General features: G+C 32.9%; 1 protein-coding gene across 1 annotated transcript; it reads right to left on the minus strand.

The window, feature by feature from the left end:
* Positions 1 to 7,954: 7,954 nt before the first annotated feature.
* LOC149546577 (putative receptor-like protein kinase At5g20050) lies at positions 7,955 to 9,628 on the minus strand. Its single transcript, XM_089794625.1, has one exon. It carries the CDS (start codon positions 9,583 to 9,585, stop codon positions 8,329 to 8,331), a length of 1,257 nt encoding a protein of 418 aa, XP_089650751.1. The 5' UTR covers positions 9,586 to 9,628; the 3' UTR covers positions 7,955 to 8,328.
* Between the last annotated feature and the right edge of the window lie 3,675 nt (positions 9,629 to 13,303).

Raw genomic sequence — 13,303 nt, forward strand, 5'->3', positions numbered from 1 at the left:
TGTGTGAGAACCTAAGGAAGACAAGGAATCAAGGTTTTTTGCTTCATCCAGTGACCAAAGAGAAGAGTTTGCATTGGCATGTTAAGCAAGAAGGCTTATGGATATGAATGTTTGAAGGATGAACAAGCTATCAAAGTTGAAATGTATGAAGGCTAAGTAGAATGGAGGACTAAAGAAATAATATGCAATCTACAAATGAAGTTGTAAGTTGTTATTAGGTCAAGCCTTACTATTGCTCTGTAACAATCCTATCAGACTAGGATAAATGCTTTAGATTAAGGTTAATCTAATAGTCATTTGTAAATCCATTAACTAGGTGACTTTCCAAGTGAATGGTCTAAAGTCCTCTATCAAGGCTCACTCCTAACAAGCTGATTGAAATCCTTTAACAGGGTCACATTCAATAGTGTGTATTGTAACCTTTAACAAGGTTGGCCTTTCACAAGGCATCACTTCAGAAGAGTGAAAAAGAGTAGCATGTTACTGGTGGTTTTTCCAAATTGGGTTTCTGCATAAATTATTGTGTCAAGTGTGTTGATGAATCTATTATGTTGCATCTTTACACTTCTGCAAGTTGATATGATAGTAACCTACAAGTTTTAGTGATTGCATAATCTTATGGATGCATGCATGAAGATAAATTTTTTATGGGTTCACTAAGCTATGAAAAGTTTTATTTATACATTTGGATCTTGAATAAATAATTCACACCCCCCCGCGCCCCCACCCCCCCCCCCCCCCTCCCCCTCCCACAATTATTCTAAGAGTATTCCAACACATCACTCAATGATTCTTGGAGATATGCCTAAATGACTTCCTCCTAAGAGGGATCATGGCCATGGCATACAACTAGTTCCATGGAGCTAGCCACCAATCATCAAACCTTATAGGTACCAACACATACAAAAAAGTGAGATAGAAAAAATTGTTCAGGAAATGGTAGAGGTAGGAATTATCAGGCATAGGCAAAGCACTTACTCCTCACCTGTTGTAATGATGTGTAAGAAGGATGAAACTTGATGCATGTGTCTAGATTATAGAGTTATCAACAAGTACACCATTAAAGATAAGTTTCCTATTGCAGTCATCAATGATCTTCTAGATGAATTAAATGGAGCTATGTATTTTAGCAAGCTAGATCTTAGATTGGGTTATCATCAAATTTAGATTAAGGAGGAAGGTATTTGCAAGACAACATTCCAAACTCATGAAGGTCATTATGAATTTTGGTGATGCCATTCATTCTTACAAATGCACCATCTAAATTCAAAATTTTGATGAATTCCATTTGTAAGAAGTTCTTGAGAAAGTTTTTGTTAGTGTTTTTGATGATATATTAATTTATAGAAAGACTTGGGAAGAAAATTTGCACCACGTAGATCAAGCATTACAATTACTCAAAGAACATAAACTCTATGCTAAGCCATCCAAGTTTGCTTTTGGTCTTAAGGAGGTGGAGTATTTGGGACACATAGCTTCACGTGAAGGATTAAAGGTGGACTCTAACAAAATTAAGGCTATCATGGAATGGCATATTCCAAAAATTATTAAGAAGTTGAGGGGTTTCTTGGGATTCACATCATACTATAGAAGACTTTTAAATAATTATGGTCATATAGAAGAAGCCATTTCCACTCTATTGAAGAAGGATTATTTTCATTGGAATGAATCTACTAATATATCATTTGAGCAATTGAAGAAGGCTATGTGTATGACTCCAATGCTTTCCACTGCTAACTTCAACAAGGAATTCAATGTGGAATATGATACCTCTAGGAATGGGATATGTGCAATTCTCATGCAAGAAGGTAGACTACTTTCTTTTGAGAGTCTTCAATTAAAAGGTAAAAATCAACTAAAATCTATTTATGAGAAGGAAATGCTAGCAATCCTTCATGTAGTTAAAAAATGGAGGCCTTATTTAATATGACCATGCTTCAAGTTTAAGACACATCATGATAGTCTAAAATATTTTTCGAAAAAAATGCTATCATCTAAAGAGCAACAAAAATGAGTCACTAAGATGTTGGGATATGACTTTGAAATTGTATACAAGAAAAGGAAGGAAAATATTGTGGCTAATGCACTTTCCAAGAAGAATGGAAAAGATGAAGTCTTATTGTGTGACCTTTCAATATTACAAGAAAATTAGGTGGTGGAAGCCAAAGAAGAGTGGCAAGATGGTGTTGCAACAAGTGATCTTGTTCGGCAAATAAAAAGTGACCTTAGTAGGTCAGATAAATTTTGTTTAAAGGGGGGTATTCTTTCATGCAAAGAGTGCTAATATATTTGCAAGAATTCCACTCTTAAACAAAAGATTCTCAAAGAACTACATAAGTCCCTAGTTGGTGGTCATTTAGGATTTTTGAAGACATATGATTAGGTCAAGAAAGATATTTTTCAGAAGGGATAAAAGGTCATGTTCAAATTTTTTTGGCTCAATGTTTGGTTTGGCAAAAAATAACGAGGAACCAATTAAGACAAAAGGTCCCTTATGGCCCTTATGTATTCCTAGCCAATGTTGGGAAGAGGTATCCATGGACTTTATCATAGGGTTTTCCAAATCTAAAAGTCATAATGCCATCATGGTAGTAGTTGATTGCCTCACTAAATATACACATTTCTTTGCATTATCATATCCTCTTACAACAAGTATAGTGGGAAAAGTTTTCTTGGAGAATATCCAAAAGCTACATGGTACATCTAAGGTTATTGTTAGTGATTGTGATCCTATGTTTGCTAGTCACTTTTGGAAAGCTTTATTCTCATGTTTGGGTACTCAATTGGCTCATAGTTCTTCATACCATCCTTAATCAGATGGGATAACTAAGGTTGTGAATAAATATTTGGAAGGATATCTACATTTTTTTAATTCAAAAAAATAATCTCAATGGGTAGATTGGCTACCTCTTGCAGAATGGTGGTACAATACTTATTTTCATAGCTCATAAAAAAAATGTCTCCATTTTTGGCACTTTATGGATATCATCCTCCTTCCATCACATCATCATTAAAGGTGTCACCAAGAGTTCAAGTAATAGAGGGCCACTTGTTTCATCAACAACAAGTACTTTCAGAACTCAAGTAGAATTTAGCTATGTCACAAAATCGAATGAAACAACAAGCAGACCAACATCGTAGTGAAAGAAAGTTTGAAGTTGGGGACTGGGTCTTCTTGAGATTGCATCCTTATAAATAAATCTAAATGAAGCAATAAAAAAAGAATAATAAGTTGTCTCCAAGATATTATGGACCATACCAAATCATGCAAAAGATTGGTAGTGTTGCCTACAAGCTTGAGATGCCACCAACAACAAAGATACATCCAATTTTTCATTTTTCTTGTTTGAAGAAGGTAACTGGATAGACTATTCGTACTCAAAAAATACTAACAAAATTTGATGAAGAAGGAAGAATAATTTTGGAACCAGCATGCATTCTTCAAACATGCATGAAGAAGCTAAGGAATAGAACCCTGTCTCAGTATCTCATCCAATGGAAGAACTTACTAGTTGAAGAGGCCACATGGGAAGATGAGGAGTTCATTCAAAAGAATCCACACTTGGTTAGTATTGAGGACAATACTTATTTCAAGAGAAGGGGCATGCTACGCCCTTAATATTGGTGTATATAGGGTTATGAATAGTCAACTTGTGGCTATCTTAATCCTTAATTAAGTCATGCTATCATTATTATATTATTATTTAGTAGGTAGGTCAGCCTAGGTGTTATGTAGGGTTGTGTCTATTCAACATAAGCATAACTAGATATATATAGGAGGTTGTGAGCCTTATTCCAACATCATACTGTAAAGTCTATTCTCATTGGAGATATTTGGAGGTTGCCCCCTTGAAGTGGCATATTACTTTCAGTTATTATCAAGTATTTATATGATATATCATAATATATTTCTTCTATTGTGCAAGTTATTTCATCACACCTGATGATTTCTTGATAACGTATTCTTCTAGGAATTGAAATATTGACCTTTCCTATATTGCAACAACAAAACATTAGAGATATTTTACTCATATCCTATGAAGGGAATCTTCTAATTTAACCTACATGATTATCCTCACCCTTTATTTTTTGTGATGGCTACCATCATTGAGTCTCCACTTCCATATTAGTGAAAAATGTATAGAGAGTGTTGTTAACAAAGAGATTCTTTTAAGGATTCACCATGGTACAATTATTATAAAATAAAATTGTTAATATTTCTTTAATGTGCATAAATTTGTTAGTATTTATTAACAAAAATAAAATATTTTTTATGAAGAGGAAGCAATTAAGAAAGAATTGTCAAGGTTTTATAAAATAACGTATGAGTCTTTTTTAAAAAGTGTCATTGATTATACTAACATTTGTACATGTTGACTTAGATGTTCAAAAGATGTCGTTATTTCATCCATCATTGCTGATGGTAGTTAGATGTGACCTCTTTTTAGTTGACATGTTTCTCTCCATTAGACTAAGTTAACTAATATGCTAATTAAGAATGGAAAGAGTTGTATTCTCACCTCTTGAATATGTCATTTAGTCGATTCATAGAAAAGTATATATATGCACATTTCTCTTTATATATATATGCACCACCAAATTGACTTCAAATTAACATTATTCTTAAATGTTATTTTGTGACCAATGTGTAGACAAAGCTATATTTTGTTCAACACAAAATTAAGTGTAGTTTGTTATAGGAAGATAACTTCTTTGAATAAAAAAAACATGTAGATCGAAGAAATTGTATATATAGTAAAATATAGAACAATTATAAGTTCACTATTATGTCCAAAGCAATGAAATTAGAATCTTTTAATATTTGTACATTACTTTTTAATTATCTTTCATAATTAGAAATTGACTAGTTCTAAATGAAATTATCGAAGAATCAAACTTCGTTAGATAGATATATAAGACTTAGAACATTCAAATAAACATTAATAAAATTTAAATCTATTTATCTAATGATTTTAGAAGAATATAACTCTCTTTTACTTCTTACTTTGTCTTAACAAATTTTTATCACTCTTCTAGTTAAAAAATAAATAAAATTAAAAAAATTAAATACTCTCTAATCATACTTTCAATCAAATAACCTGAAAAAACAACTCAACCTAACACCGTTCATATCATTTCGCTAAAAGCGCTTAAATTTTAAATTATTTTAAATAAGTTGGTCTGACTTCGAGGATTTTCATATATTAAACCCTCTTTCTTGATTTTGCTGGAGAAAAACACACCGTCCTCTGACCGTTTCCATGCTCAATATTTAATTGTCTGTCTATTATATGGACCACCAGCTTATAAGATTTTATTTCCTAAATTCCAAGAGATCGTCAGCGCCACAAAAAAAAAATTAACTCTTCAAAATTTAGATAAGGAAAAGGTACGTACATTTCCTGCAAGGTAGCGAAGAGTATGATACAAGTCAAAATTGGAGAGACTTCCAATTGGTAAAATGTTCGAATGTTGTTTGAAACAGGTTTTTTTCATTGGATCAAGAAAGAAGTTTTACCCTTTCTCACTTTTCTGGTTGCTGCTTCCTATTGCGTGTTGGAATGGAAATGGGTAGCTACGATTTATCTTGCAAACATCTACATGTCTGGGGACAAATGTATTGCTTTTTATTATTTATTATAGATATGATCAAATTCAAGAGTGGGTAAAGAATTAAGGGGTTTATGCATATAATAATAAAAGTTCAAATTTTATGTTTGTTGGGAGGTTATTATAATATAATTTTTTCGGAGGTTTTAATAATTATATTATAATGTTGATTTGAGATATATCATTTTTTATAACATTTACAAACAAATATCTTTTTATTATATTATTTTTCATTTCTTGAATTAAATTCAACAACTATTCATTTGAAGAAAAATAAATAGAGAATCACTATCTTGAACAAGATCTATTACTATATCATTATAGACATTTTATAAATTGGTCATGAAAAAAGCAGACTTATAAAATAACAAGTACAAAATAATATGTTATGTTATTGATGAGGACGTCTTACATCATATTGAAAATACTAATTGGATTAACCTTGCCAAAACCACAATCAAACAATTGCATGTAAATCTTAAACCCATAATAGGTTGTGGTGTTTCTTTAGAAAACCTTGCAAATCTAAATCTAATGACAACTAATCTTCCTAATGACTCATTTATAATCATTCATACTCATACCATTTATGTGTCATCTAGTACATCTTCATTAGTTGTTTCATTTAGCCATACTTGCACATTTGAAGTGGAAATCTTGTAGAATAAGCAATATAGTCAAATGACATGCACCACGATTTCACCTCTTCTTTACCCTATTTTTTTTTAAATCATCTCACAAAGAGCTTCTATTGATTTTTTTGTAGTTGGAGGTATCTTGCATGATCTGCAATGTAGTCTAATGCTATGCACTAAGATTCTAGCATCACTTGTTGCTTCTATAGAGTTCAAAGACACTTCACAAAGGTTTTCTAGAGGTATTTGATAACATGAAATTTTGTGGGATGTGTAGTGTAACCATAGTACATATAATTAACTTCTCTATCCTTACCCTATTCGTCTTGAGAATGAGATATCATTTTTTCTAATTAGACTTTGGACACTTCATTTGATCTAAATGTCAAGCAATGCCAACATAGAAAAAATCACATAAATTTTAGAGAAGTGCATCTTTCGTCTTCTATTCATGTATTTTAATGCTTTAGTCCTCAACTATTAGCCAAAGAGATTCACCCTACTCGTACTCAGTACACTAAATAACTAACCAAACCTCAATTCAATAGAAAACTCATCCTACAATGCACTAAGAAAATATAACTTGAGGTACAAGTGGGAGTCTCACTGTTTTTAGTGGTTCTTTTCAACTCAACCAAAAACATACCATGTGACATCATATTCATAATGCCTTCCAAATAACATTTTGAAAATCTTCATCTCCTATACCATTTGTATTTAATTGCAATTAACAATAAGCAAGCAACTAGTTGTTCTGAATTGCTAACGAGGGAATAAATGTTAAAGGAGGGATTTCCCTAGATTAATCAAAATAGAATGATTAGGCACGAGAAGCATGATCTATCCTGTATTCTGAGCTGCCCGTCACTCATATGGTTCGTAAGATGTCTGGCAGGCTGCTTATCCTCTTCTGTTCGACCCAGCTTCTCGGGCTTAGAAAGTAAAACTGGCCAGTCACTTTCTCTCCTACGGTAATGATACATCTCTTCAACATTATCATTTTGTAGGTAATCTCTCTAATTCAATGAAAAGTAAATTACAGAACATCTCAATTGTGGCGGAAACTTTTGAATTTTATATAGTACAAAAAAGAAAGATAAATCCATTAGTAAAATCTCTCAGCATCTCAATTTAGCAGACTCTTTAGAGGTTTGAAACCTTTCCAGACTATTTCTGGAAACTAAACGCAGGGGTCCAATCCATTTAAGGCATCAATAGTTTCAACCACAGTTATTGTCAAGGAACTGACTGTACATAGCATGTCTGGACCGACTCCAGGAAGTCATGGGGTCCTTATAAACTTATAGCCGATTTACCCAATCCAAAATAGTTGCAAGAAACCCTAATGTGGACAACAGAAGAAGTATGAAATTCAAATGCATAACTGCTAAAATTTGAGGGTTACTGGAACATGTCAGTTCGGAACAATTGAGCGGCCCCATCATCAAGATGGACAGCAATAGGGATCTGGCTAAGAGCTTCTTTTATACGGAGCTATATCTAATGTTTATAAAAAACCGTTCTAAGATTGCTGAGGCATAAAATCTCATTGAATTTCGTAATTCGAAATTCAAGCCCGATGTACTCTGCTATTTGTATCAGATTTCCAGATTTAGGAAGAATAGAAATATGATACAAAATGGCTCCACAAACATGTTAGATTAACTAATGGTACTGTATGAAATCCATTTCATGTAAAAAATCTTGCATAACCCAATTGAAAAACGGTCCGCATAAAATCGAACAATGTGTTTGCCGATTGCTAGTACAGTATGAAATCAAGAATCAAGTTTGTCAATGGAAACCCCTTGATACTGCTTCTGTTAGAATTCAAGAATTCTGATAGACTTATCTTAATGAAGATTAGCAAACACCATTCGCAAAATGTGTTAAATAGCGATTCAAGGGCACAGAGACATAAATATTGTGGAGACCAGTTGGGTCAATTATGTTACCTGAGATCTTTTATGGCATGTTTTTGCCATTTTTGTAACATATTTAACAAAATTAAGCTCCCCTCTGGGAAAACTGTAGTCCTACTACTAGGAAAACATATCAATATACACATTTCACAGGACAAACCTTATCTTCCAGAGACAACTGACATTGTATAGGAATGACTTAGATCTCTAAAATGAATAGCCCTACCATTTTGGTCCGTCCCCTCCTCAATGTCTGACCGACCGCTTCTTGTACCATTTTGCATGTACAAATCCTGATCAAGATTCAACAAGTCAACTATGATCATCTTAGTCTCAGGAGGATCCTGCACCTCGCACCTCCCTTCAAGCATATCTACAACCTTGTCCATGGCAGGCCTCAACCTTGATTTCTCTTGAATACACCAAATAGCAACCTTAACCAACAATACCAATTGCCTTTCATCAACGCTCCCCAAATCCAACCTTCTATCAACAATCTCCATCAGTTTCCCTTCCTTTGCCTTCTTCATAACAAGACTAGGAAAATAGGTCCAATTTGCAGGATCTTCACCACTCACATTGACCTGGCTCACATTCCTCCTCCCACCAATTATCTCAAACACCACCATACCAAAACCATAAACATCACTTTTCATTGTGATTCCTTGAGACAAGAGCCATTCAGGGGCCAAATAACCTCTTGTCCCTCTCATGGTCACCATAACTCTGCTCTCGTCCCTACCCATCAATCTAGACAGCCCAAAATCAGAAACCTTGGCCTCAAACATTCCATCTAACAGTATATTCTCCGGCTTCACATCCAAATGCAAAATTCTTGCTCTACAATCATGGTGCAAGTATGACAAAGCCTTGGCAACACCCACAACAATTCTATACCTTTGGGCCCATCCCAATCCCGTAGGATGCCCACTCCTTTGGCCAAAGATCCATGAGCCCAAACACCCATTGGAAACAAACTCATAAACAAGGATTCTATGAGGCCCATCTGTACAAAACCCTATTAACCTTACGAGATTGATATGATTCACATTGGCTATGGCGGCCACCTCTGCTTCAAATTCTTTTTTCCACTGATCTGATCTATTCATTCTCTTCACGGCTATCTCTGTACCATCCTCAAAGACCCCTTTGAATACGGATGCAGATGCTCCCCTGCCCAATAAGGCCTTGAAATTATCCGTTGCAATTTCGAGTTCTCTGTAAGTGAATTTCTTGGGCAGCCCTGCAACCTTGTTGAAGAAGCTGTATTCAAGCCTTATCTGCCTGCCTTCACTGGTTAAATCCCTGCTTCTGTGAAAAATTTTCTTCTTATACCTGCATCTTATGAAAATCAAGATAAAGACGGTGAGAACAATCGTGGTGGAAGCTAAAGCTGCATATAGATCTCTGTGATTCATATCTCTCGATGAACTAGCAAGATTTTGAGTTCTGTTAAATGGCTCAAAGATTATAATGAAACAAGGCAATAAGGAGAAAAATTGTTTTGGAGTTCAACGAATATTTTCTTTTTTTGTTTGGACGTTTCTTGACCCTTTCTATTCTACAATGTTTGACCAGTTCACTGTTTTTGCGGATGTCGTCTTCAAACTACCTATGCTATGATCTCGCTTTTACATTTTACCTATGCCATGATCTCGCTTTTACATTTTTAATTAAATTGCATTTCTTAATTGAATAAAGTTGAGAATTATCCATAAGAGGGTCGGGGTTCAACGGAATGAAACTGTAATAAAAAGAACAAAGTTCATATGTTAAGAAAAGTTGGATCTAGCCAAACAAGGTCAATGTAATCACAAACAATACAATTATTAGTGCCCGTCTTTCATATTAGTTACATAATCTAAAAATTTCAAGATATACTAATGTTTGCAAAAGCAATATTAATTTGTATTTTTTTTGGAATTGAAAAATACAATTTTTAAAAAAATTGTATTGACTCATGATGAAAAATGCAATGAAAAAAATTCAATTTTCTTCAACAAAAATACAATATTTTTTCCAACATCTCTATTAATAAATGCATTAATTGCAACTCTATCTTTTCCACATTTGTGACAAGTGCATAAACTTTTTTTTTTTAACTCATTTTTCTAACACCTCTATTAATGAATGCATTAATTGCAAGCTTATCTTTTCCACATTTGTGACAACTAGATAAACTTTAAAAAAACAAAAGACAATCAGTTTTAATTGCTGTTTATTTTTGTAATTTATAAAATGTTATTCAAATATAGATATTTTAATCAGATATAGAGTTAAATATAGTTCTTATTTAAAACACATTTATTATTTATGATAGTTTGTGAAGAAGAACTCGTGTGAATTTAAGTGGTAGAAATTTAGTTCATACATCATTATTTGTATTATTCATGTACGACATAATTAAATAAAAAATAATAATAAATATTACTTTCTTTTGAAATCTACAAATATTTACAAATTTATTTACAATTCAAAATTTCCTGCCTTACATAGTCCATTTATCAATCTTGTACATGATGAATCAGGGATATCATATCCCAATACAATATCTACCTAAAAATCTTTGCAATTTTCAATAGCTTGCTCCCCTTGCAAAAGCGGGTAATTGAAATATCAATGGTAATACATAAGTCGATAAAAGTATTGAAGATTTCCACATGCCTTTGAATTGGTGTATCATGGTTAATTAAAGGTCGTAAAATACTAGTGGCTTGGTTTACATAATCATGCTAGTTTCAAATTTAATGTCAAATTTAAAATGGTGTCAAATGGATGCGAAACACAAAGTCACATATTCATAAGCAATTCAAGCTGAAGAATAGTCCATATGACCAATATTGAGAAGAGCTTCTTGAATTGGATGAATTTACCGCTTAAACAAGATATATCAAACAATTTAATAAGTAAAATTAATCAATTTAACTCTTATAAAAAAAATTATATAATTTTATCTTTATCTTATATATAATTAGTTGATAAATATCTTTGGTATGATAAATTTTCTTTAGGATGTCATCTAATTTTAATTTAGCATGATACTATAATGTTTGTTTATATATTCTTTTAAAGCTTTAATTAATATATATCATTGCAGTTATATAATTTATTAATATACTAACTATATTTTGTAATTTAATTTAGTTTACCACTATAATATTATATTTTCATTAATAGTTATTTGTTATATTTATTAAATTAAATACATTATATTTTAACCAAAAGCTACTTTAGTCAACCATAAAAACATGAAAGTAGGAACCTTGGCGCATGCGCCCCTTGTTATTAAATGTGCCTCTGAGCTCAAAAAGGATGACTTAATAGGCTTTATTTGGTAATTTTAGTTTTAGTTAGCTTGAATAGTTGTTTATCTATATATGAAAATATTTAGTAAACAAATATTTTTCTAAGAAACTAGTTAGAGGTGTGTAGGATTATGGCATGCGAAAAAGTGGCAATATAAAAAGTTTTAGTTTGAAAATATCTAAAAGTGTTTCAATATTTGTTTTGACTTTTTTTCCACCCATCCTAATACCAAAGCAAAAAACTTACCTTATTGGGTATCCGATCTCATATTAAGTACCTAATATTATTATGTACTTGAAACCTACATCCACAAAATAAAAATAAAAACTCCAAGAGCATCATTTTTCGTTGTTTCTTCTTTGTTTATTTGGTTGTTTGGCCCCATACCATGTATACAATCCCAAATTGGGTATAGGATCTGCCCCCAGCTCAATCCATCAAAGGTAAGTCATTTTTTTATTGCTTTCATTGAATTCTATTTTAAATTAGGTTTTTCTAACAGAAATCACTGCAGTTTTTAATTTTAATTATAAACTATCAATATAGTTAGTAATTTTTGAATTCTTAGTCATTTAATAAGCATGGCTAACCTGAATGATGTTGATAACACTGAGTCACAAAATAATGTTCCTAAAAACCCTCTGCCAATTGTTCAACAACCCCATCAAGATCCTCAACCTCTACCAAACAATCCATTCCTCCTTCGAAACCCTCCTCAAATTGAAGATTTGATACAAGAAAGTCTTATCAAACTGAGAGGTTTCCAAGCCACATATATAACAATATACCTACATTGGCTCCCATGTTATCTATGTTAAACACCATAGTACATTTAATATTCAAACATTAACTTATCAACAAAGTTTTCCTCTTGACTGACATGAGAAAATGGTTACATTATTTGATGATGGGTTGGACTATGATGAGGTTTCCACCCTAAAAATAACCAAAGATGGTATAATTAACCTTTTTGTGCATCCAAAATTTGGTAAAATAGTAGAACACACAAAACCCAAATTATTAGTTAAATGGTGCACAAATGAGGCTATGCATGTGACCTTTTGAGATCATTGGTGGATGGTTTTTGAAAAACCACCACACAATGATCTTGAGGTCTCATTCTATTTCACTAAAAAATAGTATGTTGAATTTGTGTTGGGCCTCAAGGTGAACTACTGGGGCATGATACACAACATGGGCATAGGAGGATGAGCTCCCTAGGATGGAGACTTTGCCCAACAGAAGAAAGCTGACACTTTTGTGCTCTCTATTGATGTCTCAACCCCTCCTCTAGTGCAACATCATTATATCATTGCAAAGGCTAGCTCTCATACTATTAGAGCCATCCATGGATTGAGTAGCCTATTGATCTCGTAGATTAGGTAAATGTTGCCTTCCTATATTGATGGTGCTAGCACGAGTTTATCATCGATGAGAACACCACATGTTTGTGTGCCCCAAACTTGCATAATGTGTCAGATTATCTTTCTGGGGGTTATTTGTGATCATTCTAAGCATAAGTTGCTATTTAGGGGGGAGGATACAACACACACACCTATAAACATTGTAGAACTTGACGTAATAGAGGACGAGGGGCATGCAGAGCCATGGGCTCCTTCTGTGTTGGTTAGTGTATACATTTTATTTTCTTCAAAGTATTAGATGGCGGCCAAAAGGATGAGGGGCTGACCCCAAAGTACAAAAAGGCTGAAAAATCAGCCAAAGTATACATATTTTTGTTATGATATAGTTGATTTAAAGTTAATCGTTATAGAAAAATAGTTTTAACCAATGTAGACTTATACATGTATGTGATATTCATTTATGTTT

Source organism: Cupressus sempervirens, chromosome 7, assembly GCF_028749045.1.
Source record: "Cupressus sempervirens isolate cs-2001-9-10 chromosome 7, ASM2874904v1, whole genome shotgun sequence".
Taxonomy (NCBI): domain Eukaryota; kingdom Viridiplantae; phylum Streptophyta; class Pinopsida; order Cupressales; family Cupressaceae; genus Cupressus; species Cupressus sempervirens.